Source organism: Rana temporaria, chromosome 5, assembly GCF_905171775.1.
Source record: "Rana temporaria chromosome 5, aRanTem1.1, whole genome shotgun sequence".
Classification (NCBI taxonomy): Eukaryota; Metazoa; Chordata; class Amphibia; order Anura; family Ranidae; genus Rana; species Rana temporaria.
Genome location: NC_053493.1, coordinates 224,772,443 through 224,798,989, shown reverse-complemented (window position 1 = coordinate 224,798,989; position 26,547 = coordinate 224,772,443). Strand labels below are relative to the sequence as shown.

Below are 26,547 nucleotides of genomic sequence, written 5' to 3'. Positions count from 1 at the left end.
TGTGATTGTTTAAAAAAAATGTTTCCAGTCTCTAGAGGCATAGCAATTATGTTATATCATGAGTGACACACATAAAACACTGCATAGTGTAAACAAGTGTGCAGCATATGCATTGCTTTACTTTACCCGGAAAAAAAAACATTACGTCAAAATGATAATACCATTGAATATTAGTATACAGCTTTTACTGGCAAATAAGTAAATAGGTTTGCTAGTGTGCAGTGATGTGTTTGTGATATGTATATATTATTTCTCCTTCAAATTGATTTGGTCTTTCAGGAAAGCACAGGTCCACTGGTTCAATAGACCCCTTATATGTTTTAGTAAATCACCGCCTTCAAGCTTTCAATCATGAGCAATTGATGCTATTCCAGTGCCTGTTCTTCTAATTATGCAGTCATATAAATTGCTTTTCAAGTGAAAATTCTTCACCCATTTACATGTGGTTATAAGCAAAAAAAGGTTGTTTAAAATCTAGTTATGAAATGGTAAAAACAATATTTCATTGCGTGTAAATTTGTCAACAATGTATCCCATTTGTAAATTTAGAATTGTATTTTATTATTAAAAAAATATTGATTGTTTGATCTGGTTTGGCTTGTTTTGATATATTTTCAGTCACTCTTGCATTTTTTTATAGAGAAAAAGAGAGTGTATAACATACGAGCTACCCAGAGATTTCACATAATAGGGGCCTTCAGAACATGCTTTTTGTTCTTAGTATTCCCCTGCACCTGTGCAGCTGGACTTTTAACCTTTGTATCCTTAACAACTTTGAAATAGCCCTGAAGAGAGCTTTGCTCTTTTCCTTGCTCCTAAACCAGAGTTGTTGAGGTTATTGGACTAGTCATGTGGATTGAAAATCTTCTGACAACTATAAGAAAAGTGAAATGATTCAAATAAGGCCTGATTCAGGAGTGTATAAGAATATTCTCTTTTGTTTGTCCAGTTTGCCTACTACCTGGTTATATTGCAATTCACTTTGTCATATATATATATACACAGTGGGGTCAAAAGTTTGGGCACCCCAGGTAAAAATGTGTATTAATGTGCATAACGAAGCCAAGGAAAGATGGACAAATCTCCAAAAGGCATCAAATTACAGATTAGACATTCTTATAATATGTCAAAAAAAGTTAGATTTTATTTCCATAATTTACACTTTCAAAATGACAGAAAACAAAAAAATGGTGTCTGCAAAAGTTTGGGCACCCTGCAGAATTTATAGCATGCACTGCCCCCTTTGCAAAGCTGAGACCTGCCAGTGTCATGGATTGTTCTCAATCATTGTCTGGGAAGACCTAGTGATGTCAATCTCAAAGGTTTTAAATGCCCAGACTCACCTGACCTTGCCCCAACAATCAGCACCATGGGTTCCCCTAAGCAGTTGTCTAGAAAACTGAAACTGAAAATAGTTGATGCTCACAAAGCTGGAGAAGGCTATAAGAAGATAGCAAAGCGTTCGGAATGTAATTAAGAAATGGCAGTCATCAAGAACAGTGGAAGTTAAAGCAAGATCTGGAAGACCAAGAAAAATATCAGACAGAACAGCTCGCAGGATTGTGAGAAAAGCAATTCAAAACCCACGTTTGACTGCACGATCCCTCCAGAAAGATCTGGCAGACACTGGAGTTGTGGTACACTATTCCACTATAAAGAGATACTTGTACAAATATGGAAGAGTCATCAGAAGAAAACCTCTTCTACGTCCTCACCACAAAAATCAGCGTTTGAACTTTGCAAATGAACATTTGGAAACAAGTTCTGTGGACCGATGAGGTTACAATAGAACTTTTTGTCCGGAATGAGCAAAGGTACATTTAGAGAAGAAAGGGCATAGAATTTAATTAAAAAAGAACCTCTGTCCAACTGTTAAGCATGGGGGTGGATCAATCATGCTTTGGGGTTGTATTGCAGCCAGTGGCACAGGGAACATTTCACGAGCAGAAGGAAAAATGGATTTAATTACATTTCAGCAAATTTTGGATGGTAACTTGATGCCATCTGTGAAAAAGCTGAAGTTAAAGACAGGATGGCTTCTACAAATAGATAATGATCCTAAACACACCTAAAAATCCACGGGGGATTACACCTAGAGGCATAAACTGAAGGTTTTGCCATGGCCTTCACAATCTCCTGACCTCAACATAATTGAAAATCTATGGATAGGCCTTAAAAGAGCAGTGCGTGACAGACAGCCCAGAAATCTCAAAGAACTGGAAGGCCCCGTACACACGATAGAATCCATCCGCAGATAAATCCCAGCAAATGGGTTTCTGCGGATAGATTCTATGGTGTGTACACGCCAGCGGATCTCTTTCCGCGGAGAAATCTCCTCTGGGATGGATTCCAGCAGATCGAATATTTGTTGTGCTGCACAACAAATCCATCTGCTGGAATCCATTCCAACGGATGGATCCGCTCGTCTGTACAGACTTACCGGATCCATCCGTCCAAAGGGATTCCCCGCACGCGTCGTAATGATTTGACGCATGCGTGGAATTCCTTATATGACAGCGTCGCGCCCGTCGCCGCGTCATAATCGCGGCGACGGCGCGACACGTCATCGCCAGAGGATTTCCGCGCGGATTTCAATGGGATGGTGTGTACACTCCATCCCATCGAAATCAGCGGATATCTTTGAGAGGATTTATCCGTGGAAACGGTCCGCTGGACCGTATTCGCGGATAAATTCTCCCGTGTGTATGGGGCCGAAGACTTTTGTAAGGAAGAATTGGCAAAGATACCTCAAACAAGAATTGAAAGACTCTTGGTTGGCTACAAAAAGCGTTTACAAGCTATGATACTTGCCAAAGGGGGCAGTACAAGATATTAACTCTGCAGGGTGCCCAAACTTTTGCAGACACCATTTTTTTGTTTTCTGTAATTTTGAAAGTGTTAATGATGGAAATAAAATCTAACTTTTTTTGACATATTATAAGAATGTCTAATCTGTACTTTGATGCCTTTTGGAGATGTTTACATCTTTCCTTGGCTTCATTATGCACATTAAAACACATTTTTACCTGGGGTGCCCAAACTTTCGATCCCCACTGAATATATATATTTTATTAATAAACCCTGATAGATATGTAAACCTTAAACTTTTTCATTGATGTCTGTCTATATTCACCTTCTCTATTTGTCCTGGTGATCATCATCACAAAGACAGAAAGTGATAGGAAATCCAATATTTTACAGTTGTCACCAGAACAGGAGGTGAATGTAATGCCACGTATACATGATCAGAATTTCCAATGGGATAAAATCTGATGAAATTTTTCGTCGGAATTCCGATGAAGCTGACTTCCATCATTCTTGCATACACACTGTCAGACTAAATTCCAACCGTCCAAAACGCGGTGACGTAAAACACTACGACGAGCCGAGAAAAATGAAGTTCAATGCTTCTGAGCATGCGTCGACTTGATTCTGAGCATGCATGTTTTTTTTTTTTTCTCTGTCGGAGTTGCACACAGACAAAAGGAATTTCCTATTGTTTTTTTTTCCATCGGAAAAAAAATAAAACATGTTCTATTTCTAAACACCAATGGAAAAAAAGTCCGATGGGGCCCACACACGATCGGAATTTCCGATGAAAAAAGTCCATCTTTCATCGGAAATTCAGATCGTGTGTATGCGGCATGAGGTTTACCAAAGGGGACGTCTCTCTCATGAGCAGTTAAACAGTGCTTGTTATAATCATAGATATAAGCCAAGTGGGACTCCAATATTTACATTGTGGTTTTCTTCTCCATCTCCATTCCCATCACAGTATAAACATCAAAAAGAGTAAAAAACACTCCAATAGTGTAAGATCTGGATGGAACTTCTAATTAAAAATGGTTAAAACCTGGCTGGGGGAGGACATGGGGTGCTTGATTACTTTAGTCCTGGTAAGCAGTGTAGTTAAAGGACTATGCATAGTCTGCAAAGTACAGCATGTTTTTCCTTTTTCTGTTGCCAAAACAAAAAGTCAGATGGGGCCCACACACGATCAGAATCTCAGATGAAAAGTGTGTACGCGGCATAAATCTTTTAATGGGGGATAATTGTCTAAGAGGTCGATTTGACATAAACTGCAGAGATAAGAAGAGAAAGAAAAAATCACAATGGGACACATACAGCAAAAAATTGACCGTTCTCAAATGTGTTGTGACTATACATACAGCACATTGCAATTCATACAATATGGTTTAGCTCACAGTAGTTTTTATCATTTAGATCAAGTAACATAATATTTATAGATTTATTCATTTTTGCAATACCTTATTTTCCAATATTAATTACTTTAGAGTATTACTAGCACATGTCTATATGTATATACATCCTGAAATGTATGTTAGTTGTCACATATAGCAGTCCATATTGTGGGTTTGGCGCACACAATAGGGAATAGCAGGTCTGTTTTCTAACCAGTAAAATTCATCACTATCCAGGCATGTTACTATCCTGTTTTCTGGGTAAATGTTTGTTTTAAGAACACATGCTTCAGAATCCTAAAAGATCTGGGCTGACCCATTCAAATAAATAGAATACTGTCAACATGCCTCACATTCAAATGAACAGCCAATCCACATCTGTGTAGACACTGCTGAATACTATAGATGCATCACTATGTAATGCAGAATGGTCACATAGCCATTGTTGTTGCACCTTTTAAAAACATAGTTTGTACGCAGTTCATAAAAATACACTCATAAAAAAGATGTGATCCCTGCCAGTGTGAAAATGACAAAGCAGTCAAGGGAACAGACTGCATCTCTCTGTTAAGCTTAAAAGTGGTTGTAAACTTCTAAATATACCCAGTGAAGTGACTGGCCTCAGGTGATATACAGAGATAAAACAAATCATCCCACATATGTTGTACCTGTCTATCTGCTGTTTTCTCTTCTCTACATTTAATCCAAGTCCAGGATTTTTTATAGCTTGTCTGAGAGTTCAGAAAACAGGGGGTGATTACTCTCTGCAGAAATCAGCGAGGGGAGCTCTGAGAGCCAATTGGAGGAAAGGGGGGCACACCCCTTCACACAGCTTACAGGAACAGAGCTGAGGCTAACAATCTTCCTAGACTCCCTGGCGGTATTCCCAAGTCTGGCTCGGGGTGAATTTTACATACCAAAAGCAGTAACCCCAAGCCAGACTCGGGATCACATTGCAGGATACAGGGGAAGTTACTTACCTTGTCCCTGGATCCTGCAATGTCTCCACGCTGTGTGTGCGAGCTGTCATCTCGCTCGATTCACACACTGGTGACTGCTGAGTGCCGCCGAGCTCCCTTCCCACCGCCAAATTTAAAAAATGATGAACACAGTATAGATACAGTATACTGTAATCTTACAGATTACAGTACTGTATCAAATAATTGCACATACCTTTGTCCCTAGTGATCTGTCCAGTGTTCTGCATGCACTTTTATATTATAAATACTGTTCTTTCTGCCTGGAAACTGGAGATTATCAATAGCAACCAAAAAGTATCCGTTTATGTCAAAAGTGGTTTTAGACCAGCTAGAAAACAGCAATAATAATATAGAATCACTTGCAGAATTGAGCAATAGCGATTTGTGGGGAAATTCGTCATCAAACAACAAAAATAATGACAGTGACAATTCTGCAACTGAGCAAATTTCAGTGTTTTTGATTTGATTATATTATTGAATAATTTTTGTTATAATTACATTATTATTTGTTATAATTATTTATAGTTTTTTTTTTATATTATAATTTATGATTTTGTGTTTAAAAATCCGGGATGTATACTAGACCAGTCTTTCTCAACCAGTGTGCCGCGGGACACTGGTGTGCCGTCAGAGGTTCTCAGGTGTGCCCCGGGGTCAGTGGAGAGAAGGCTGTCAGATGAGCCTGTTCTCCTGCTGAACTGTGAGAAGCTCTGTCGGCTTCAAAAGTGAAAGTAAAGTGCAGAGGAGTGTGTTGTGCTCTCTGCTTCCCCCTAGAGTGCAGTACCCCGCTGAATGAAAAATCTGGAAAGGTACTGAGCTAGAAGCTAGATTCATTTAAAAATGGCTTTATACATGTGTCTGTGTGTGTGTCTGCACATGTGAGTGTCAGTCTGTATGTGTGTGTGTGCATGTGTATGTATGTATGTATGTATGTGTGTGTGTGCATGCATGTGTGTATGCGTGTGTAAGCATGTGTCTGTCTGTATGTCTGTCTGTATGTATGTATGTATGTATGTTACTTTTAATCCTGACCCGACCCCCCCTCCCCATTCCTGTACCATCAGAGTGGCTTCTGTAGCGCTGGTTTGATAGCAGCAAGGACTGCTGCTCCTCTGAAAATCAATCCATGCACAGATTGCTTTTCAGAGGCATTGACAGGCGGTAAAGAGGCATTATGTTGCCTCTTTACCACCTGTTTTAAGCTTGTAAATGCAGCATCACTATACCACAACCGTGCAATGCACATAGTTGCGGGGTAGTTGCAGTGCAGCCCCATTCACCCTCGTTATACCTCCAGTTGCAGCCACAGCATGTGAACACCCTCAGCTGCTGCCTCTGCAGCTGAAGCTGGAGAAGTTGGGGGTGGTAAAAACAGCTCAACCATGTGGTTTTACCGCCCCTATGACATGTGAACAAGCCCTTGGTTCACATCTGTGTAGCTGCATGTAGGGCAGTCCATTCATTTCCGTACCCACAAAAATGCAGGGAAACAAGTCCCCAACCTTTTTTTTTTAATTGCACTGCAGCAAAAGCACTCCACGTTTTCCAATGTGTGGGGGTACCATTAAGAATTAATGGCACCCCTAAAGAGCAGAGCATTTGTCTGTGTGTCAGGAATGAGTGCGATTTTGCGCGTGTTCTGTGACACACCGTAATGTGAACCAAGCTTTGGACTGGGGTGCCTCAAGAGTCTGAAAATACTTTTTAAGTGTGCCCCGACTGGAAAAAGGTTGAGAAACACTGTACTAGACTCTTGTTTCGACAGATTCAAGTGAGTTATTCCTAAGAATTACAGACCTAAAATATAAAACGCCAAATTTCCATGCAAAATAATTGTACAGCTTTCAGCATCAGAAATCTGGAATAATTATACCGCCAGGGAGGTTAAGCTCCCTCACCTATCACAACTGATGTCAGGAAAACGTGTCATGCTGATAGCAGTGAAAGTAAGCAGCAGACAGAAATTACACTTTGTGCTCCTAATTGAGGCAATTACACACTATGGAGACATATGTTTTGTTCATATTATATGTCTAAGGTTTAAAACTACTTTAAGATATATTTCTAAAAACACCGGGAAATAGAATAAAGCAGGAACACAATTTTCCCTTTTTTTTAGCTCATGCTGTACCAGTAGCTTTCTCTCTTATTTCTTACTACTATCCTACTACTAAAGGGAGTCCTGATTATAACCTGTTTTCTTTCCACCTACTTCTATAGACGCATCCATGCAGTGATTCAATGCCTGTGAGTGAGATATAAAGCTAATATTAGTACTCCTAATCAAGAATTGGCAGGGCTGGAGATTAACACTAGTGAGCAATTGTAATAATTAGCTAGGGGCTCTGAACAAAAGTGATCACATTTGTATCTCTGCTGGATATTATTGCCAAGCTCACTTTAAAATCCATATAACATGGACTCAACTACAATAATTAATGGTAGGACTGCTCACAATACTAATGAGAAATACATATAAAAGCGTTCAAAACATCTTAGAAGTTCCCTCATTTAATTTTTTTAATGGCTTCTGATAGATCGACGTGTAGAGCAAAAGATGAAAAAATATCATTACATTTTTTCTTTTGTTGTTGCTGTAGTTACTTCTTCATTCTGGTTAATTTCAACTGCATGTTTCAGAAATTGGAAACAATTTAACTGCCACTTATTATATGCCCAAAAGGTTTTTTTTTTTTTTTCCAATCACATTCTGTCTAGAATCTAGTAACAACATCTAGTATATTGTTCTACAAACAAGAGTGTAATAAAGTCTGAACCTACAAACAAAATACTTTTTTTGATCAATGAACAGAAGCTGTATGCCAGCAGACATGTATCTAATTTAATTAAGTGGTAATGATGGCAGCAGAAAGGTTCTAAACCTTCTGTTCTCATCCAATGCCTGCCACTTCCCTCAGTTCTTTTATCACACAATGTAATGTAGAAGGTCACAGTGATCATCATCACCAGTACTCCTTAAGTTATATAAAAGTAAGGACCAATCCTCTGGGTTTGGCATGAGTTTGACCCAAAACCAACCTGTGTGCAGTTCTGTAAATGGACAAACAAACTGGCCACATTTTGTACAATATTTTTTATTTACAAAGGGGCAAATCGACTTACAGCGCGACTTTGCAAGGCGACTGCAGCGCAACTTGGAGCAACTTACAACGCAACATAAAGTTGCCCACTGGACAGGCGAGTTTGGCTGTGGCCATTTACAGAATAATCAGCTCTGTGGGAGGGAGGGGTTTGTCTGAGTAAACTATTTTCTTTTCCTGTAAAGTTGCTTCAGTAAAGATGGAGATCCGACTTTGGAGGCAACTTCCATTGAAATCTATGGGTACAAGTTGCTTAGAAGTCACCTTGAAGTAGTACAGGAACCTTTTCTGATGTCGGAGCGACTTCAGTAGTGTACATTAAGACGGCTCTCATTGACTAACATGGGATTTATGATGTCAAGCAGCTTGGGGCGACTTGAGGTCTGACAAGTTGGATCCCAAGTCGCTGTAGTGTGAACCAGCACAAAGTCTGTCATTTAGCAATTGTAATACTATCATTGCTCCTGGGTGATGTAAATGAATGAATCTGATGAATGACATCACCCATGATCTCTGCCAGATTCTGTATGTAAACAAGCAATTTTTTGATGCAGTATCAATGTTAATAGGTTGTTGTGATAATAGGTCAACATTAGCAGGTAGTTCTCATCATGGCTGCCATGAATTTACATTGCTAGATTACACAATGGATTTACATCATATTACAACTTTTTTTTTGTTCAATAACGGACTTGAAAGGTTGTGGTTATTCTTGTTTATTTTTTTGTTGATAAGTAAATGTACCCTGTACTCATTCACATGGGGTGGGGCAGATAACTGGAGGTATCCCTTTTGAAGGATGAAGCTGCTATATTCTCAATATTTGCTATTCATTCTCAATTTAATTGAAAAAAATAAAATAAAATACTATGAAAATGTCCCTTATTGAAAAAAATTAAAAATAAACAAGGTCTCACTTGTAAATCCAACTTCAATCACTAGTGATATATACAGTATCTAAGTCATTCTTGATGAGCACTGTTCACAAATATTGGCCAGGTGACCTGACAACCTACCCACTGACAGTGGTGTGCCACTTCATCTATCTTCATACATGACAGATCATTGTTTGCTTTTGCATATAAAATAGCTATGGTAATCCTGTGCAACATCATTGACCAAAAATTGTCATGACCATATCTAGTCAATGACATCACCCAAGATCCCCATGGGCTCATTGACACACATGTCAAAATAAGGATTATTTTGGAGGTGGTAGTGCTACACTGCTAAATGTGAGATTCCCACCTGCTGTTTGTCAACAATGTTACCTTTAGGAACCCTTTCACACTGCTAGCACAGGCACGTCATCGGTAAATCGCTGATAGTTTTAGCGCTTTAGCGCAGTTATAGTGGCGCTTTTGGCCGCAAGCGGGTGCTTTTATGCCCACTAGCGGCCGAGGAAAGGGTTAAAACCACCTGCAAGCATTACGGCAACACTGCCAATTGATTATAATGGCAGGGGCGGTTTAGGAGCAGTTTATACACTGCTCCCACACCGCCACAAAGACGTTGCTTGCAGTTTTTTTGTTGTGCTGCAAGCACACCACCCCAGTGTAAAAGCACTCTGGCTTTCACATTGGGAAGGATTGAGAGGCACTTTTAAGGCGCTTATCAAGCACCTTCAATGTGAAAGGGGTCTAAAAGGAATACAATGTATTTCATCTACATGTGCAGGCTTAACACATCCCCAAAGTGAGTTATTTAAAGATTTCTGCTTTTTTAAATTGTGTATATTAAAGTCTAAGTTCGCCTTTGTTCACCTTTTTTTTCTTCTAAATTCCAGCTCCTCTATATACCAATATAGCATTCATGTAAATTTTTTGCAAAAATATCAAAGCTTTACATAAAATGTACATACACTTACCTTACTGTTCTCCATCCATGCTTCCAAACGTATCTATTGTTTCTGTCTTACTTCCTTGCAGACTGTAAGTCATGACACAGGAAGGAGTTGACCAGCTGACCTCATTAGCACACACCCTGCATCATCTACCCACCCACTCCCAGCTTCACGTATTTAAATGAAATGCAATCAATCAGTAATCACCCTTATCACTAAATATACAATATACAATCAGATTGCATAGCCTATGGGCATCTTTATACAAAATACATAGAAAGGAGTGGACAGAAACACTCAGCTGTCAAGGCCGTTAACATCTCTGCATAGTGGGAACTCGCATTCCCACATCGTTTTTTTTTTTTTTTTTAGTGAAGGGGGAGGTGTTTTGGAGCATTTTCACTCATCACACATAGGGTAGCCCATCCACCTGAATGTTCTGCCCTACACACAGCAAATGCCCCAAAGAAGCTTCATTTTTTTTTAGACTGGAGCTTGGTGCGTCTTTTACTGTGATTTTTGGTGCAGCACATTTCTGAAATGCAAGGAAACACACAGATGTGAATGGAGCCTTATTGTTTGTGTGTTATTGCACCAATTCGCCTTTCAGGCCCTATTCACATCTTGCATAGTGGGAGCGCATTCGGCACAGTACAAATCCCATATCAAATCAAATCAAAATCAAATTGTTTAGGAAAACATGAATATTCAAACGAGACACATTTTATATTTTTAATATGATTCAAATGAAACAACCAGTCATCGCAGAATCGTTAAAAGGAAAAATTTAAATGGTCCTGTTCAACAGTTATCAAACCTTTATTTCCTTTATAGTGTGTATTGTCCCCTTTTGCATCAGTGACAGATTGCAGTCTTCTGCGATAACTATGAATTAGGCCCTATTTTTCTCATGTTGTAAAAGCTTACCGTTCTTTTTTTAAATAAAGCTTCCAGGTGCTGTAAAGTTGTCCAATGTTTGTCATGAAATTTATGTTTAATCAGCTCCCCAAAGTAACTCAATGATATTGAGGCCAAGAGATTGTGATGGCCACTCTGGAATGTTCACTTATCTACAAGGGTAGATTTTCCCTTATGTTTTAGATCACTGTCATGTTGAAAAATTTATGTGTGACTTATGCACAGCTTCAAGACTGATGGATGCACATTTCTGCATATACTGCATTCATGTTGCTGTCAGTTTTGACTAATTTTCTTGGGCGAATGTGGCTCACACATCCCCAAAACAGCAGATATTTACCTCCTAGTTCACTTTAGGCATTATGCACCCCCTCTCATCCTTGATGATTCCTCTCCAAATATAGCTTTGTTTTGAACATTTTGAAATTTTCAATGTAATCACGCCAAATAATTTTGTTTTTAGGCTTCTGTAGCTGATGTATGGTATTTTGTAAGTGGGCTGTTTTGTGCATTGGTGCAACAAAAACAGTTAACATTTTACAAATTCTGCCAAGGGCATGCAAACAACAATATATACAGTATAGAGCATGTGTGTGATCATAACTTTTAACAATTTACAATACAATTGTTTTATGGATGAGTATGCACATTTAAAGAGAAAAAAATTAGATATTTGATACAGGTAGGATGGTATAATTAAGAAAGGAATGGGTGTAGTCCATGTTCTTTTTCATTTAACATAATTTAAAATGTTTCTTGAACCAGTACAGTAGTCAACTGAGGCATAAATACAGTGCATATCGGTAACAGTCTCTAAAGACCTTGTTTATTATTATTATTTGTTTGATTACCACTGATGAATATTCATTCTTATTAAAAGACTTTAGAATGGCACAGGATGGTATTAGTGTATGCAATGAGAAAAACACAATTCACTAGAGTGACTTTTCATAGTTGTATTAATGAAAACTAACTGATGAAGTTTAACAAAAGCTATAATGTAGATAACAGGCAATATTTCAATTATATTAAGTTAACTCGTTCATGTGTATTACATTAGCATCTATCTCAATGACTCTAAAACTGTTTTAATGCAAATAATGTAAACTTGCCAAGAATATATTTCAGTTATGGGTGAGCAATGCAGAGCTCAGCCATTTGTTTATTGTTTGGGGAATGCAGTTTAGGGATTACTGCTATAGTTATTTCATTCACACACTGATAAATACTCAATTCCTTCTATTGTTTGGATTTTTTGCTTGAGAAATACTTACTTGCCGATAAGCAGGATGGCTTACCTACTGTTTGGAAGCATGTTTACTTATTTAGCTGGGGGAGTGGGAGGGAATTTACTAGACATAGAAAGGTGCATTTCTATAGAAGAATCCAATAGTCCTTAAAGAGACTGAAAAATAAAAGTATGGGGTAAAAATGTATATGCCCAAGGTGACTCCATTAAAGTTAGTTTTCTTCCAGACCTTCTGTGAAAATATGGATTGCAAGTACAGATTAATATCTACTACAGGCCACAAGTGGCTTGCAGGGGATGACTTCAAATTTAAAGCTGTTTTGATCATTCCATATGCAGGGCTGGACTATGAATGGTGGATGGAGTAATCAGGTTACTCATCAAGTAGATACTGAAGTTATGCATGGAGCGAGGAGTGGTAGCTGGCAACAGCTACTGGATGTGATGATGTCAGAGTGTCTATGAGCTTCACCCAGCAATCAGCATAAGCTTCATTAGAACAAGGAGGGGCCCGTGCTTGTCACTTAAATTTGATTGCATCAAGCTATATCTGTTTCTTACCAGCAGGTGTCTCCTTCACTAATACATACGCTTACATTACAAGGTTAATAAAAAGGTACAGTGGCCTGTTACTGTCATGATTTATCACATTCACCAATTACATAGTCATCCATGGCTTTTAGATAGGAGACTTATCTACCTTACTAAACCACTTCAGTAAGTGGCCACTAGTGTTGGGCAAATGGTTTGGCTCAAGCAAGAGTCTGGGCTGAACATTGAGTTTGGGTTGGGGAACCCCATATTTGCAGGGTGTTTGCCAGATGTTTGCCCCGCTGAACACCTTGCAATGCACCTCACGTTGCACAGTGCATTCTGTGCATTCTGTGCCTAATCAAAGTAAAAGCTGGTTGTTAAGGAGCTGGCCGTGGCATCCTTAACAACCGATGAGTTTTCAGCTGTCAATGGACGTCCCCGCTGACAGCTGAAAAAAAAAGGCCTCTTTAGGTCTGGCATTAATTTTAACCTCCCTGGAAGTATGATTATGTCAGATTTTTGAAGCTCAAAGCGGTACATTGTTTTGCATGGAAATCTGGAGTTTTATATTGTAGGCCTGTAATTCTTAGGAATAACACACTTAAATCTGTCCAAACAAGTCTAGTATACATCACAGGTATGATAACGTTTTAAACACAAAATCATAAATTATAACATAATAAATAACTATAGATCATTATAAAAAATAAAAAAATAATAATATAATATTAAAATTTATTCAAAAATGTTATCAAATCAAAAAACACTGGGCCAGATCCACAGCCAGCCGCCGTAACTTAAATATTCCCATTTAAGTTACACTGCCGGAAAATTTCTACCTAAGTGCCCGATCCACAAAGCACTTACCTAGAAATTTTCGGCTGTGTAACTGAAATCTGGCCGGCGCAAGGCATTCCTATTCAAATGGGGCGAGTCCCATTTAAATTAGGCAGTACTGCGCATGCTCACGACGTCATTTTCCTGACGTGCTTTGCGCGGTTTTACGTTGCGCTGGGTTTTGAGAATCGCGATGGGCTTAAAAAAAAAATACGAGTTGCGGCGGGAAAAAAATAAATTTGAAAAAAAAAAGACGGCGACGCGGGATAGAAGGGTCTACTTTTACAAGGCCTAAACAGTTTAGGCCTTGTAAAAGCAGCCCTAATTTTACGATTGCAAACTAATACTTACGGAGAAAAAACAAAGCTGAAAAGCTTCGTGGATCTCCGTAAGTGCTAATTTGCATACCCGAAGCGGCATTTCGACTCAAAATGCCCCCAGCGGCGGATGCAGTACTGCATCCTAAGATCCGACAGTGTAAGTCCCTTACACATGTCGGATCTTCTGCCTATCTATTGGAAACTGATTCTGTGGATCAGTTCCAAAGATAGAAACAGGGATACGACGGCGTATCAGTAGATACGCCGTCGTATCCCTTTTGTGGATCTAGCCCACTACTCAGCTGCAGAATTGTCACTGTCATTACTTAATGACGAATTTCCCCACAAATCACTTTTGCTCAATTCTGCAAGTGTATTGCTGTTTTCTAGCTGGTCTAAACCCACTTTTGACGTAAAGGGACATTTTTGGTTGCCATGGCTCAAGTTTCCAGGCAGAAAGAACAGCATATATAATAAAAAAAAAGGGCATGCAGGGCACTGGACAAAGTACTAGGGACAACAAGGAGGTGAACTGATTTGATACAGTAAGGTTATCTTACAGATTACAGTGTACTGTATGTGTTATGTTTTTTTCACTATTTAGAATTTTCTGCCTGGCTCCACCCCCCCCCCTGTGTGGGTGCAAGACTCGCAGGAACAGAGCCCAGCACAGTAATACATTGGGCGGAGTACACATGTGGGGGGCCCCATATGTTTTTTCTTTTTAATAGCTCCTGAAAAAAACAATTGTTTTAAAAAAATTGCATTGATACATGTCCCCCAGTTTAGTACCCGGACCCCCCCCATACTACTTTATGGTCAATTACTTGCATATAAGCCTTCATAATGGGGACTTTTGATTTTTCATGTTGGGCTCCTACAGACTTCAATGTGGTTCTCCATTCGGGTTAGAACTTTTCCAATATTCTGGAGTTTTGTTGCAAAACCAAACAGCAGAGTGTTTGGCCCATCTCTAGTGCCGACCACCCATCTTTGCCAATCCATCCACTGGTATCAGTTTGCCCAAAGAATACTAACAAAATGAAAAACCATACACAACTCTGTGCCAAGCTATGCCACTAATCTTATCTCAAAATATCACCAAAACCATCTGCTCCGTTTCTCTTCGCTCATCTGCTCCCACCTTTAGGTCATCCCTGAAGACTCATCTATTCAGGGAGTCTATCCTTCTTTCACCAAACTGTACATTTTTTTTGCTCTCAGAATTAATTCTGCACAGTTATTACCTTGTGTGTGGTGTCAGGTGTGTTGAGTCTCTCCTTGTGGACACTATCATATTACCACGGAGCACTTCTTCCATTTTTTTCCCTTTTGCATGGAATATGACTATGCTTCGGCTTTGACCATATTTTCACATCATTTTTGACAGTTTGATTTTGTGTTTATATATTATCTCCATTAGAGAGATTGTCAGTTTTTGCACTGGGCACTTTATATTGTTGCCTTGCAGTATCCAGCACTTTTCAATGTATTTATGTTTCCTTGATATGTTTATCATTACAGATGTTTTCAATTATTTAATACTAAAAGAGATCAATGAGTATTGTTTTAGCAAATATTTCATAAATCAAATCATTTTGGCAACAGAAAAAGGAAACACATGCTGTACTTTGCAGACTATGCATACTCCTTTAACTACACTGCTTACCAGGACTAAAGTAATCAATCACCCCATGTCCTCCCCTAGCCAGGTTTTAACCATTTTTTATTTAAAAATTATAAGTTCCATCCAGATCTTACACTTTTACTGTATTTTACTCTTTTTGATGTTTATACCGTGATGGGAATGGAGATGGAGAAGAAAATCACAATGTGACTATTGGAGTCCCACTTGGCTTATATCTATGATTATAACAAGCACGGTTTGACTTCTCATGGGAGAGACGTCCCTTTTGGTAAACCTCATGCCGCATACACACGATCTGAATTTCCGATGAAAGATGGACTTTTTTTCATCGGAAATTCTGATCGTGTGTGGGCCCCATCGGACTTTTTTTCCATTGGTGTTTATAAATAGAACATGTTTTATTTTTGTTCAATGGAAAAAAAACTATAGGAAATTCCTATCGTCTGTGTGCAACTCCAATGGAGAAAAAACCCATGCATGCTCAGAATCAAGTCGACGCATGCTCGGAAGCATTGAACTTAAATTTTCTCGGCTCGTCGTAGTGTTTTACGTCACCACGTTTTGGACGGTTAGAATTTGGTCTGAAAGTGTGTATGCAAGACAGCTTGAACGGAATTCCGACTAAAAATTCCATCGGATTTTAGGCCATCGGAAATTGTATGGGGCATCAAAGTATGGATTGTGGAGGTGCTTTTACACATTTAGGGCCGGATTCAGCAAGGATTTACGCCGGCGTATCTATAGATACGCCGCGTAAATTCAAAGCTGCGCCGGCGTATCTTCTTTCGTAATTCAGAAAGCAAGATACACCGACATTAGCCTAAGATCCGACTGGCGTAAGTCTCTTACACCGTAGTATCTTAGGGTGCATATTTACGCTGGTCGCTAGGTGGTGCTTCCATCGTTTTTGGCGTAGAATATGCAAATGACCGAGATACGCCGATTCACAAATTTAAGTACGCCAGGTGCTTTTTTTTACGTCGTTTACGTTAGGCTTTTTCGGCGTAAGGTTGCTCCTGCTATTATGAGGCGTACGCAATGTTAAGTATGGACGTCGTTCCCACGTCAAATTTTGAATTTTTTACGTCGTTTGCGTAAGTCGTTTGCGAATAGGGCTGGACGTAATTTGCGTTCACGGCGAAACCAATGACGTCCTTGCGGCGTACTTTGGAGCAATGCACACTGGGAAATTCCACGGACGGCGCATGCACCATTCGGGAAAAACGTCAATCACGTCGGGTCACAAAGAATTAACATAAAACATGCCCCCTCATCCTCATTTGAATTACGCATGCTTACGCCTCCGTAACTTAGGAGGCAAGTGCTGTGTGAATACAGCACTTGTCTCTCTGACTTATACGATACGCTGCGCCGCCGTAACAATGCGCGCCCCTACCTGAATCCGGCCCTTAGTTTGCAAGTGGGGAGACTTTATTGTACTTTATAGTATGGTTAATCACTAATTGTTGATCAGCATGAAAAGCATCATAATTTGCATCACTATGTAATGTAATGATTTACCATGTGTTTTTCATATGAACATATAGTATGTTCTTTATGTTTTAACTGAGAATTGAGCACTGCACTGGTGTGTTTATGTTGACAATATACAGTGTATCCTATATTTTGTGCTTGCTGCTAACATACGGTATATATTATACCTTAAGCATTGTGGTTTCTATTTGAATAGTGGTTCATAAAACACTATAAAATGCCATGATAATGCGTTAAAATGTATAGCAACCATTCAGATTTTTCTATTTTATACTCAGTGGGCCAGATTCACATATCCCGGGCGCAACTTAACTTTTACGATTTAAGTTACACCGCCGCAAATTTTCTGCCTAAGTGCCCGATCCACAAAGCACTTACCTGAACATTTGCAGCGGTGTAACTTAAATCCGTCTGGCGCAAGGCGGGCCCAATCGAATGGGGAGAGTCCCATTTAAATTAGGCGCGCTCCCGCGCCGGACCTAATGCGCATGCTCCATCGAGTAAATTACCCGACGTGCATTGCGCTAAGTGATGTCGCACCGACGTCATTTGCTTAGACGTTAACGTAAATGGCGTCCAGCGCCATTCACAGACGTCTTACGCAAACAACGTTGATGTTTAAATTTCGACGCGGGAACGACGGCCATACTTACCATGGCTTAAGACAACTAGGGCTCAGCCCTAGTTTTACGCGGCGTAACTCGATGGAAACGATGTAGATTTAGATCGACGGGCTGTTCGGGACGTTCGGGGATCGCCGTAAGTCTTCATTTGCATATTCTACGCCGGCCACAATGGCCTCGCCACCTAGCGGCCGGCCTAGAATTGCATCCTTAAGATCCGACAGTGTAATTCAATTACACCTGTCAGATCTTAGGGCTAGCTATGCGTAACTGATTCTATGAATCAGTCGCATAGTTAGAAACAGAGATACGACGGCGTATCAGTAGATACGCCGTCGTATCTCGTTTGTGAATCTGGCCCAGTATTTTTATACTCACCTGATAAACTTAGAATGATTGTACTACTGGTGAGCTGGTAATTTGCTTATTAGATGCTTTCCTTTTGCAGCAGAAGTACACAAATGTTAGATGATTATACACAGTGATTTCAACAACTCACTTTCAGATGAAATGCCTCTTACTAATTAGAATGGAGTTCTTTGATGTAAAGTTGAGCTAATATATGAAAAGTTTCATTCTTAACTGTAAGATCACAGTTTGGGTTTTCTTAACAATCATTGCTGTTGGAGAGCATTATCTTTGACTGTTATCTTCAAGTGAATATCTTTAAAATATAGCTTGTTACGGGTCTTTGTATAGATGAGTCCTCAATAAGATGGTTTTGTAGTCAACAACAAATAAAATAAGCAACAAAGAAGAGTATGTTACTGGCAAATACTAACCAAAATACCCTTCTTGAATATATATTGTAAGTCTGAAATGCTTTACTGATTCTAGAATTCTGAACAAATCAGTGGATATTTACCTAAAAGTATGTAAAATCTGGTAGACAGAATTATTTCACTACATTTAAATCCCCCTAGGCCTGTTGAGGATTGTTAGGGTAGGAGCAAGGGAGATCGTTTTTCTGAAGAGAAATTAAGGCTTTGTTCATGCTGTTGGCACACATTAGATTGGCAGAGCTGATTTTGTGATGGTCATTGGGAGTAGGCCATGCTGAATAGTGCAAATTAAAGGTTCTCCTAATTCATCAACTTTACGCTACATTAATGTATTTTTTCACAATCCATGATTGTGGGGTCTATATACCATTTTGTGAGAGTCTGGGTTTTCTTTGAATGACAAGGCAAGAAGTAAGGCAAAGCATAATGCATTTTATTAGGGGTATGTCCATGCTTTGTATATCAAAATATTGCATTTCTACATGGCCTTTTGTTTAGTGTTTTGTTTTGGAGGGTCTTTTCTGTCATTAAGAGTGGGCGGGCAGTGGTGTTTAATACCCAATGTGACTAATGCCACTTACACACAATCGGAATTTCAGATGAAAAAAGTCAGATTAGAAATTCCGATTGTGTGTGGGCCCCATCAGACTTTTTTCTGTCGGTGTTTAGAAATAGAACATGTTTTATTTTTTTCCGATGGAAAAAAAACGATAAGAAACTCCTATAGTCTGTGTGGAACTCCGACGGAAAAAAAAACACAATGCTCAAAAGCATTGAACATCATTCTTCTTGGCTCGTCATAGTGTTTTACATCACCGCGTTTTTGGACGGCTGTAATTTGGTCTGACGGTGTGTATGCAAGACAGCTTGAATGGAATTCTGATGAAAAATTCCATTGGATTTTAGGCCAATGGAAATTCCGATTGTGTGTACGGGGCATACAAGCTATTGTAAAAAGACTAGTTAATGCATTTTCAAACAGCAGGTGGCATGGATGCCAATCAATATTTTATATCTAGCTAACAGTGGAAAACACTGAACTTACTTGCTATTAAAAGTATTGTTTTGTTTGAATTGCAAATACAGTATATGAACTGGATGTACTTTTGTATTTTTAAACCTAACTATGTAACTATATGCAATGATCTGCCTCCTGAGACCAAATATGCATGGGGCACCTTGATAACTTGTCAGACAGCTCAACTCCTCAATAAGACATAGGCCCCGTACACACGACGAGTTTCTCGGCAGAATTCAGCCAAAAACTCGATCGGAGCCGTATTCTGCCGAGAAACCCGGCCATGTGTACACTTTCGGCCGAGGAAACCGACGAGGATCTTGTCGGGCCAAATAGAGAACATGTTCTCTATTTCCTCGTTAGTCAATGGGGAAACTTGGCTCGCCGAGATCCTCGGCGGCTTCACAAGGAACTCGACAAGCAAAACGATGTGTTTTGCTCGTCAAGTTTCTCGGACATGTGTATGGGGCCATAGAAGTTGAATCCAACATAATTTCACTTCAGATTAATTCAAGTGTAAGAAGACTTGCATAAACCCTGTCAGGCCTATGGGAAAACAAAACAAACTGTGCAACATGTAGAAATAGGGAGTGTCTAGTGAAACAAGTGGGAAGAGAGGAACATACCAAAGGAACAAATAATAACAATAATACACAGACTGATGTAGTAGAACAAGTTTTTTTTTTCCAAAATAGAAAGCAGAGCAGTGCTGCTGTTTATCATTTTCAACAGAGTGCTGAGGAGACTATGGTTTACATTTTTAAAGACATTTTTTATTCCTAAATGAAAAAAACGCCTGCCAGCTGCTGACAGTCTTTTTCCGTTTTACTATGTTTTGACAGTACTAAGCAATTACGTTGGCTTTATTATAGGCTTAAACAAGCTAGCTTGACTTTTAAGTCTGACTTTGCCTCACTGTGTTAGTTTCACTATTACATAAAAAGAAAGAAGTCTGACAACAACAGGTTCTGAAATATGGGCCTGTAAAGATTATGAATTATGTGGTGGCTCGGCCAGAGTGTTGTGCCTGGAATAAAAAAAAACATATATATACAGCACGTATATATATATATATATATATATATATTTTTTTTTTCTCTCCATAAGACGTACCTGACCATAAGACACATCTAGATTTTAGAGGAGGAAAATATGAAAAAAAAATCCTCAACCAAATGGTGTACTAAAATATTTAATACAATTTAACAGAATAATATTTCTACACTGACAACCAATGTAAGGGGGCACCCTGCACTGATCCCCAATGTAACTGGGACATTTACATGACCTCAACACAACAGGAGTATTTGCATATTGAGACGTTTACACTGACCAGTGATGTAAATGGTGTATTTACAGTACCCCCCCATCTCTCTACTAATCTCTGCATTCCTATCTCCCTCTCAGTACACATTGCCCCTCTAACTCATCTGCTAACCTCTATCCCCCAAACACCTACTCTGCTAACCTCTGCAATCCAACCCCTCCTTCCCATTCAACTCTGCACGCCTCTGCTCACCTCCTCTCCTCTGCACCTCAAACCTCCCTTTTTGATTCCCTCTACTTGCCCCCTATACTCACCTGTATTCTGTTCACACCTTCTAGGTAAGCGGCATGCAGAGGTGTGGGCGTAATTTGCATATGAATCACGGCGGCTGGCCTCATTAACATAACAATGTCCATGCATATCAATGCTGATCCTGTGGTAATTAAATAAAGAACAATACCCTTTTGTTTCTCTCCTTGTAGCAGCATTAGGGCATTGTTCTGCCACCAAAACGATCCCCTTTCAGCGGCTCTCCTGGTCAGTATTCGCTCCATAAGATGCACACACATTTTCTCCCATTTTTTGGGGGGGAAAAAGTGAGTTGTATGGAGCAAAAAATACGGTGTATATATATATATATATATATATATATATATATATATATATATATAAAATATATATATATACTATATTACCAAAAGTATTGGAACACTTGCCTTTACATGTGCATGAATTTTGATGGCATCCCAGTCTTAGTCCGTAAGGTTCAATATTGAGTGTGCCCACTCTTTGCAGCTATAACAGCTTCAAATTTTCTGGGAGGCTGTCCACAAGATTTAGGAGTGTGTCTAAGGGAATATTTGACCATTCTTCCAGGAGTGCATTTGTGAGGTCAGGCACTCCTGATGTGGCTTGCAGTCTCCACATTAATTCATGCCAAAGGTATTCTATAGTGTTGAGGTCAGGACTCTGTGCAGGCCAGTCAAAGTTCTCTACCCCAAACTCACTCATCCATGTCTTTATGGACCTTGCTTTGTACACTGGTGCGCAATCATGTTGGAACAGGACGGGGCCATCTTAAACTGTTCCCACAAAGTTAGGAGCATGAAATTGTCCAAAATGTCTTGGTATGCTGATGCCTTTAAGGTTCCCTTTACTGAAAATAAGGGGACAAGCCCAACCCCTGAAATACAACCGCTCACCATAATCCCCCCTCCACCAAAAAAATTGGACCAGTTCACAAAGCAGGGCGCATCTATTATATGTATATATGTTCAAAGAAGGGTAGACAGCATCTGTAATTATCATAGTTACATAGTTGGTAAGGTTGAATAAACCTTAACAATTCAACCATCCAGTTCAACCTGTGTGTGTGTGTGTGTGTGTGTGTGTTTGTGTCAGTAATAATTTACCATATCCCTGTATATTGTGTTCACTAAGATTAATCTCCAAGAGTCTTTTAAAACCATCAATACTTCCTCATCGATTTAATGCACGCAACCAGAACCTTGATTTCAGGCTCAATATATAGCAAGAATCCAAAACTGAGAGTTGCAGCATACATAAGATTTATTTAACCACGTCCTGACCACCATATAGCAATATGACGTGCGCAAAGTGGTTGTGTTATCCTGACCGAACATCATATGACATGATCAGGATAACAAGCCAGCACGTGCCCACTGGGTCACACATTGCAGCGATCAGTGGTGCTGTGTATCAATCTAACACACCGCATCAGTGATATCGGTAAATAGCCTCTGACGGATGCTCTATAACACATGATCAGCTGTGTCCAATCACAGCTGATAACGTGTATCGACTTTTTCTCACAGACAGATGCAAATAGAGGAGAGCCGATAGGCGGCTCACCTGGCAGGGGGGTCTGCGCTGATTTAATATCAGCTCAGCCCCCCTGAGGATGCCCACCCAGGACCACCAGGGATGCCACCTATGGCTACTAGGGATGCCTACCACTGATGACCACCAGATATGCCACCCATGGCCACCAGGGATGCCAATCAGTGCCCACATATGATGCCAATCAGTGCACATCAGCAATGCCTGCCAGTGCCTCCATATCAGTGATGCCCATCAGTGCCATATATCAGTGTCCATTAGTGCCACCCATCAGTGTCCATCATTGCCACCTATCAGTGCCCATCCATGCCCATCAGTGTCCCCTATCACTGCTCATCAGTGCCAATCAGTGCCAATCAGTGCCACCTATAAGTACTTATCATTGCAGCCTTTCATTGCCCACCAGTGTTGCCTATCAGTGCCATATATCAGTGCCCATCAGTGCCACCTCATTGGTGCCACCTCATCAGTGCCCATCAAATATAGTGTCCCTAATAAAACAGATTCATATATAACTGTACAGTATATGTATGTCTGTTTTTATATTGAAAAGTCAGATATTAGATTATTTTTAAACAAAATGACTAAGGAATAGTGAGGTTGTGGCAAGCATGTGTTGGTCCACACTGGTTCTTCTATGAATTCAATTCAATGTATTGATACATTTATAAACAATGTAGAATTTTTTGATTTGCTCATGTTTAAGATGTATTCTTCTGCATTGTTGGAAATATTAATCCATCCTCTTTTTAATTTCATTCAGATTTGAAAGCATGGCAGAGACAAGGATGAAGGCATCATATAAGGATAATCACAACCTGTAAGGAAATACTGAAATTCATCATAATATTTCAAATTGTTATCCCAAGTGTGTGGGAACACTGAAACTATGTTCTTTTGCTCAGCACTAATAATTCTCCTGTGGATTTCTAAACCAAACCCCTGTGATTCTGAGCTCTACTTTAAGAGGACTTCGGATGATCAACCACAACAAATTCTGCAGCATTTTTCTGTGAATGATGGAAAACTACTTAATAGACATAAACGTGGTTGGATGTGGAATCAATTCTTTTTGTTAGAGGAGTACACTGGATTGGATTACCAATATGTAGGGAAGGTACAGTATGTTCTTTATATTTTCACGTTTATAAGTAAAAAAAAAAACTAATACTGAACAATACGCTTTATTCAATTTTCACTATGCCATGAAAAAGAGAAACCTATGGTAAGCATGACATAAAACAGATATTTATGAACTATAGCATGACCATCCAGTAAGTAGCTAAACCCCTTTTGTTTATTGACCTAGGTATGATATCTATTTCCTACAGTTTGATAACCATGGTATGCTTTCTTAATATATTGTTTCCCTTTCTTCCTGAAAATCAGTTTGTTTTACTATCAAAATCCTATGTGCTATGAATGTCTGCGAACCATATCCGCTAATATAACATTCAAGTCAAAATATAGCTTAGGGATGAGCCAAATATACCTGGGTTTGGTTGGAGATCAGCTCCATGAATTGTACTAAAGTTCAAACTACCTTGAAGTATATGGGAGATGAATCTAAGAAATCAGTAATGGCTATTGTATAGGCTGATAGGCAAGAGAGTGCCAAACATATGGCATAGAGGGCTGGGCACTGCCCTGTGAGACATATACCAGAACATTTTGTTTTTAATTGTGTTTTTGCAGGAACAGGAATTTTAATAATGCTTAAATGGCAACATTAAAAATGCAAAATCCCTTTATTTAACATTCCTGGGGGATGCGCTCAACCTGACTATGAAGTTGTGCATATCTATAATGTATACAAACTGATACAGCAAAACTGTATTTTATGCAGGTTAAATTGTCATTAAATGACAATCCTAGCTGTTTTGTAAACAAACAACAAGGGATTCACTTTATTTAAAATAGAAGTATGGGTTTTGTTTTTCCCCCAATTATACTTGCCTAGGTGGATGCAGCATCGGTCCAATGCTGCATCTGTCCCCTGGCGCTCGCTTCTCACAGCTCCTTGAGCAGAAAGCTGCTGACTGTTAATCATCAGCTCTCTGCTCTGCCTCCTCCTTGCTCACTGGAGCACTGGGCTGTTGAGGGGGTGGGGTGGTCGGCTCAGGCTCTCAGCGGCTCGCTGAAAAGCTGAGCCATATGTCGGTCCAGGGATCTGGCGGATCCCAACTTCCATTGTCGCGATGATGCGGTGCCTGGACCAACTTCTGTGATGCCAGTAGAGAGTGGACTTCAGCCTGCTCTCTGCTGAAATGTAAATAAATATATGAATAATGTACAAATGGTCATGGAGAAATGTTGTTAATGTCATTGCCCAAATATGTTTATGTGGCCATTTGGGCAAACATGTCAACACTATCCTTACTGCTTTATTTACATTTCTGGGGGATCCCAGCCAGCAAATGAATGCTGGTCAGGTAACATAATTGGTTGCAATTATTGACAGAAGAAAATCTCATATATAGTAGTGGTAGAAAAAACACTACTAAATATTAAGTTCAGCTCCCACAGTCGGGTTAGCCTATATATTGACCAAATAGCGTGCTCATCCCTATATGACATTAAAACCAAACAGGGCATTTTGCATAAGGTTAAATGGACCAATATGGGGCTTTTTCTTAAGCCAGCCACCTGAGTGTAAAAGGAGGGGCATTGAAAAGCATCAGATTGTAAGTTGTTGTAGGATAAAATATAGGTAAAACTAACAAACGGCATAGAAAGAGATTAGGGTGGGTGGTCAGTGGATATTTATGAGATGCTGTGGATGTATGCTCATACTGGAACTTGTGCAGAGTGCTGGAATGCAGGTGCAGCACAGGAGCTCACAAAGCAGAAGGCAAAGCTTTAACAAATTAGTTATCAAATTAGAAGGCAGGAGCAGGATCAGAAGACTGAAGTCGATATCAGATGAGCAGCAGTAGTACCAAACCAGTAGGCAGAAGGCATAGTAAGAACAAAAGTCAAGGTCATCAATGGGAGATCAGAATGAAACAGAGCTAGGAGGGAAGCTGAGCCAAATACATGATAGGTCAGGCAACAAGTCACAGGAGCGGAAGACCACTCAACAATCTTTTTTTAATTTTGGTGTGCTTTAAATAGTCAAGCTACCAGATGTGTACACTAATATATGCACAGCTTTCACTATACACTGGACCATAAGCAGTACTATGTGCACGCACAGATCTTTACACTGCACTCAGTCTACCTCACACTTACATTAGTTAGGCCCATTAACCCTCATTTAACAAAAAAAAATTGGTAAATTTGGGTCTAGTCTTGCTATTTAAAATGGTCCTGTTGCTCTCCAATTTTAAACTACTGTACCATCTGTGGTCTTAATTATTTTAGTCTAAACAATTGCCCGGACATTTGGTCTGTTATCCCTGCCAGGACAGTTCAGTCCTGTTATAGGCCAATTGAACACTACTGTATCCTTTGGAGTATCCTAATTTTTGTAGTAAATCCCAAGCACGTTTTCTTTTCTCTCTTTGTAAATGTGGACCTTGCTTTTTAAAATTGCCTTGCTGCTGGCTAATTAAACATTTCTGTGTCATATGCAGTTTCTTTATTCTTAATAAGAGCTGTATGTAAATTGGCCGACAGCAAAGCAGTTTAGCACCAGCAAGAATAGCGATATTAATGAAAAATCTTTGTGTTGCTTATACAGCTACCTGAAAAAGCATTTGTTCATACAGGGGTAAATCAGATTAGGACGCTGCTGCTGTATGCTAATTGCATAATAAAAATAAAAAATAATAAAAAATAGTCAAATAATCATTGTCAGTACAAGCTGTCACTGATACTGCCTTTAAAAAATCATACTGTTCCAAAGCACCACATACTGTAGAGCTTTAGC

At 39.5% G+C, this 26,547-nt stretch overlaps 1 protein-coding gene across 1 annotated transcript in view; it reads left to right on the top strand.

Moving 5' to 3' along the window:
• Nucleotides 1-26,547, top strand: part of LOC120940612 (cadherin-10-like) — a 571,924-nt gene that overhangs the window by 193,282 nt on the left and 352,095 nt on the right. Inside the window, exon 2 of the mRNA XM_040353567.1 lies at nt 23,440-23,793. Within this exon, the coding sequence (XP_040209501.1) occupies nt 23,566-23,793 (228 nt within the window). The 5' untranslated portion in view covers nt 23,440-23,565. The remainder of the gene's footprint in view (nt 1-23,439; nt 23,794-26,547) is intronic.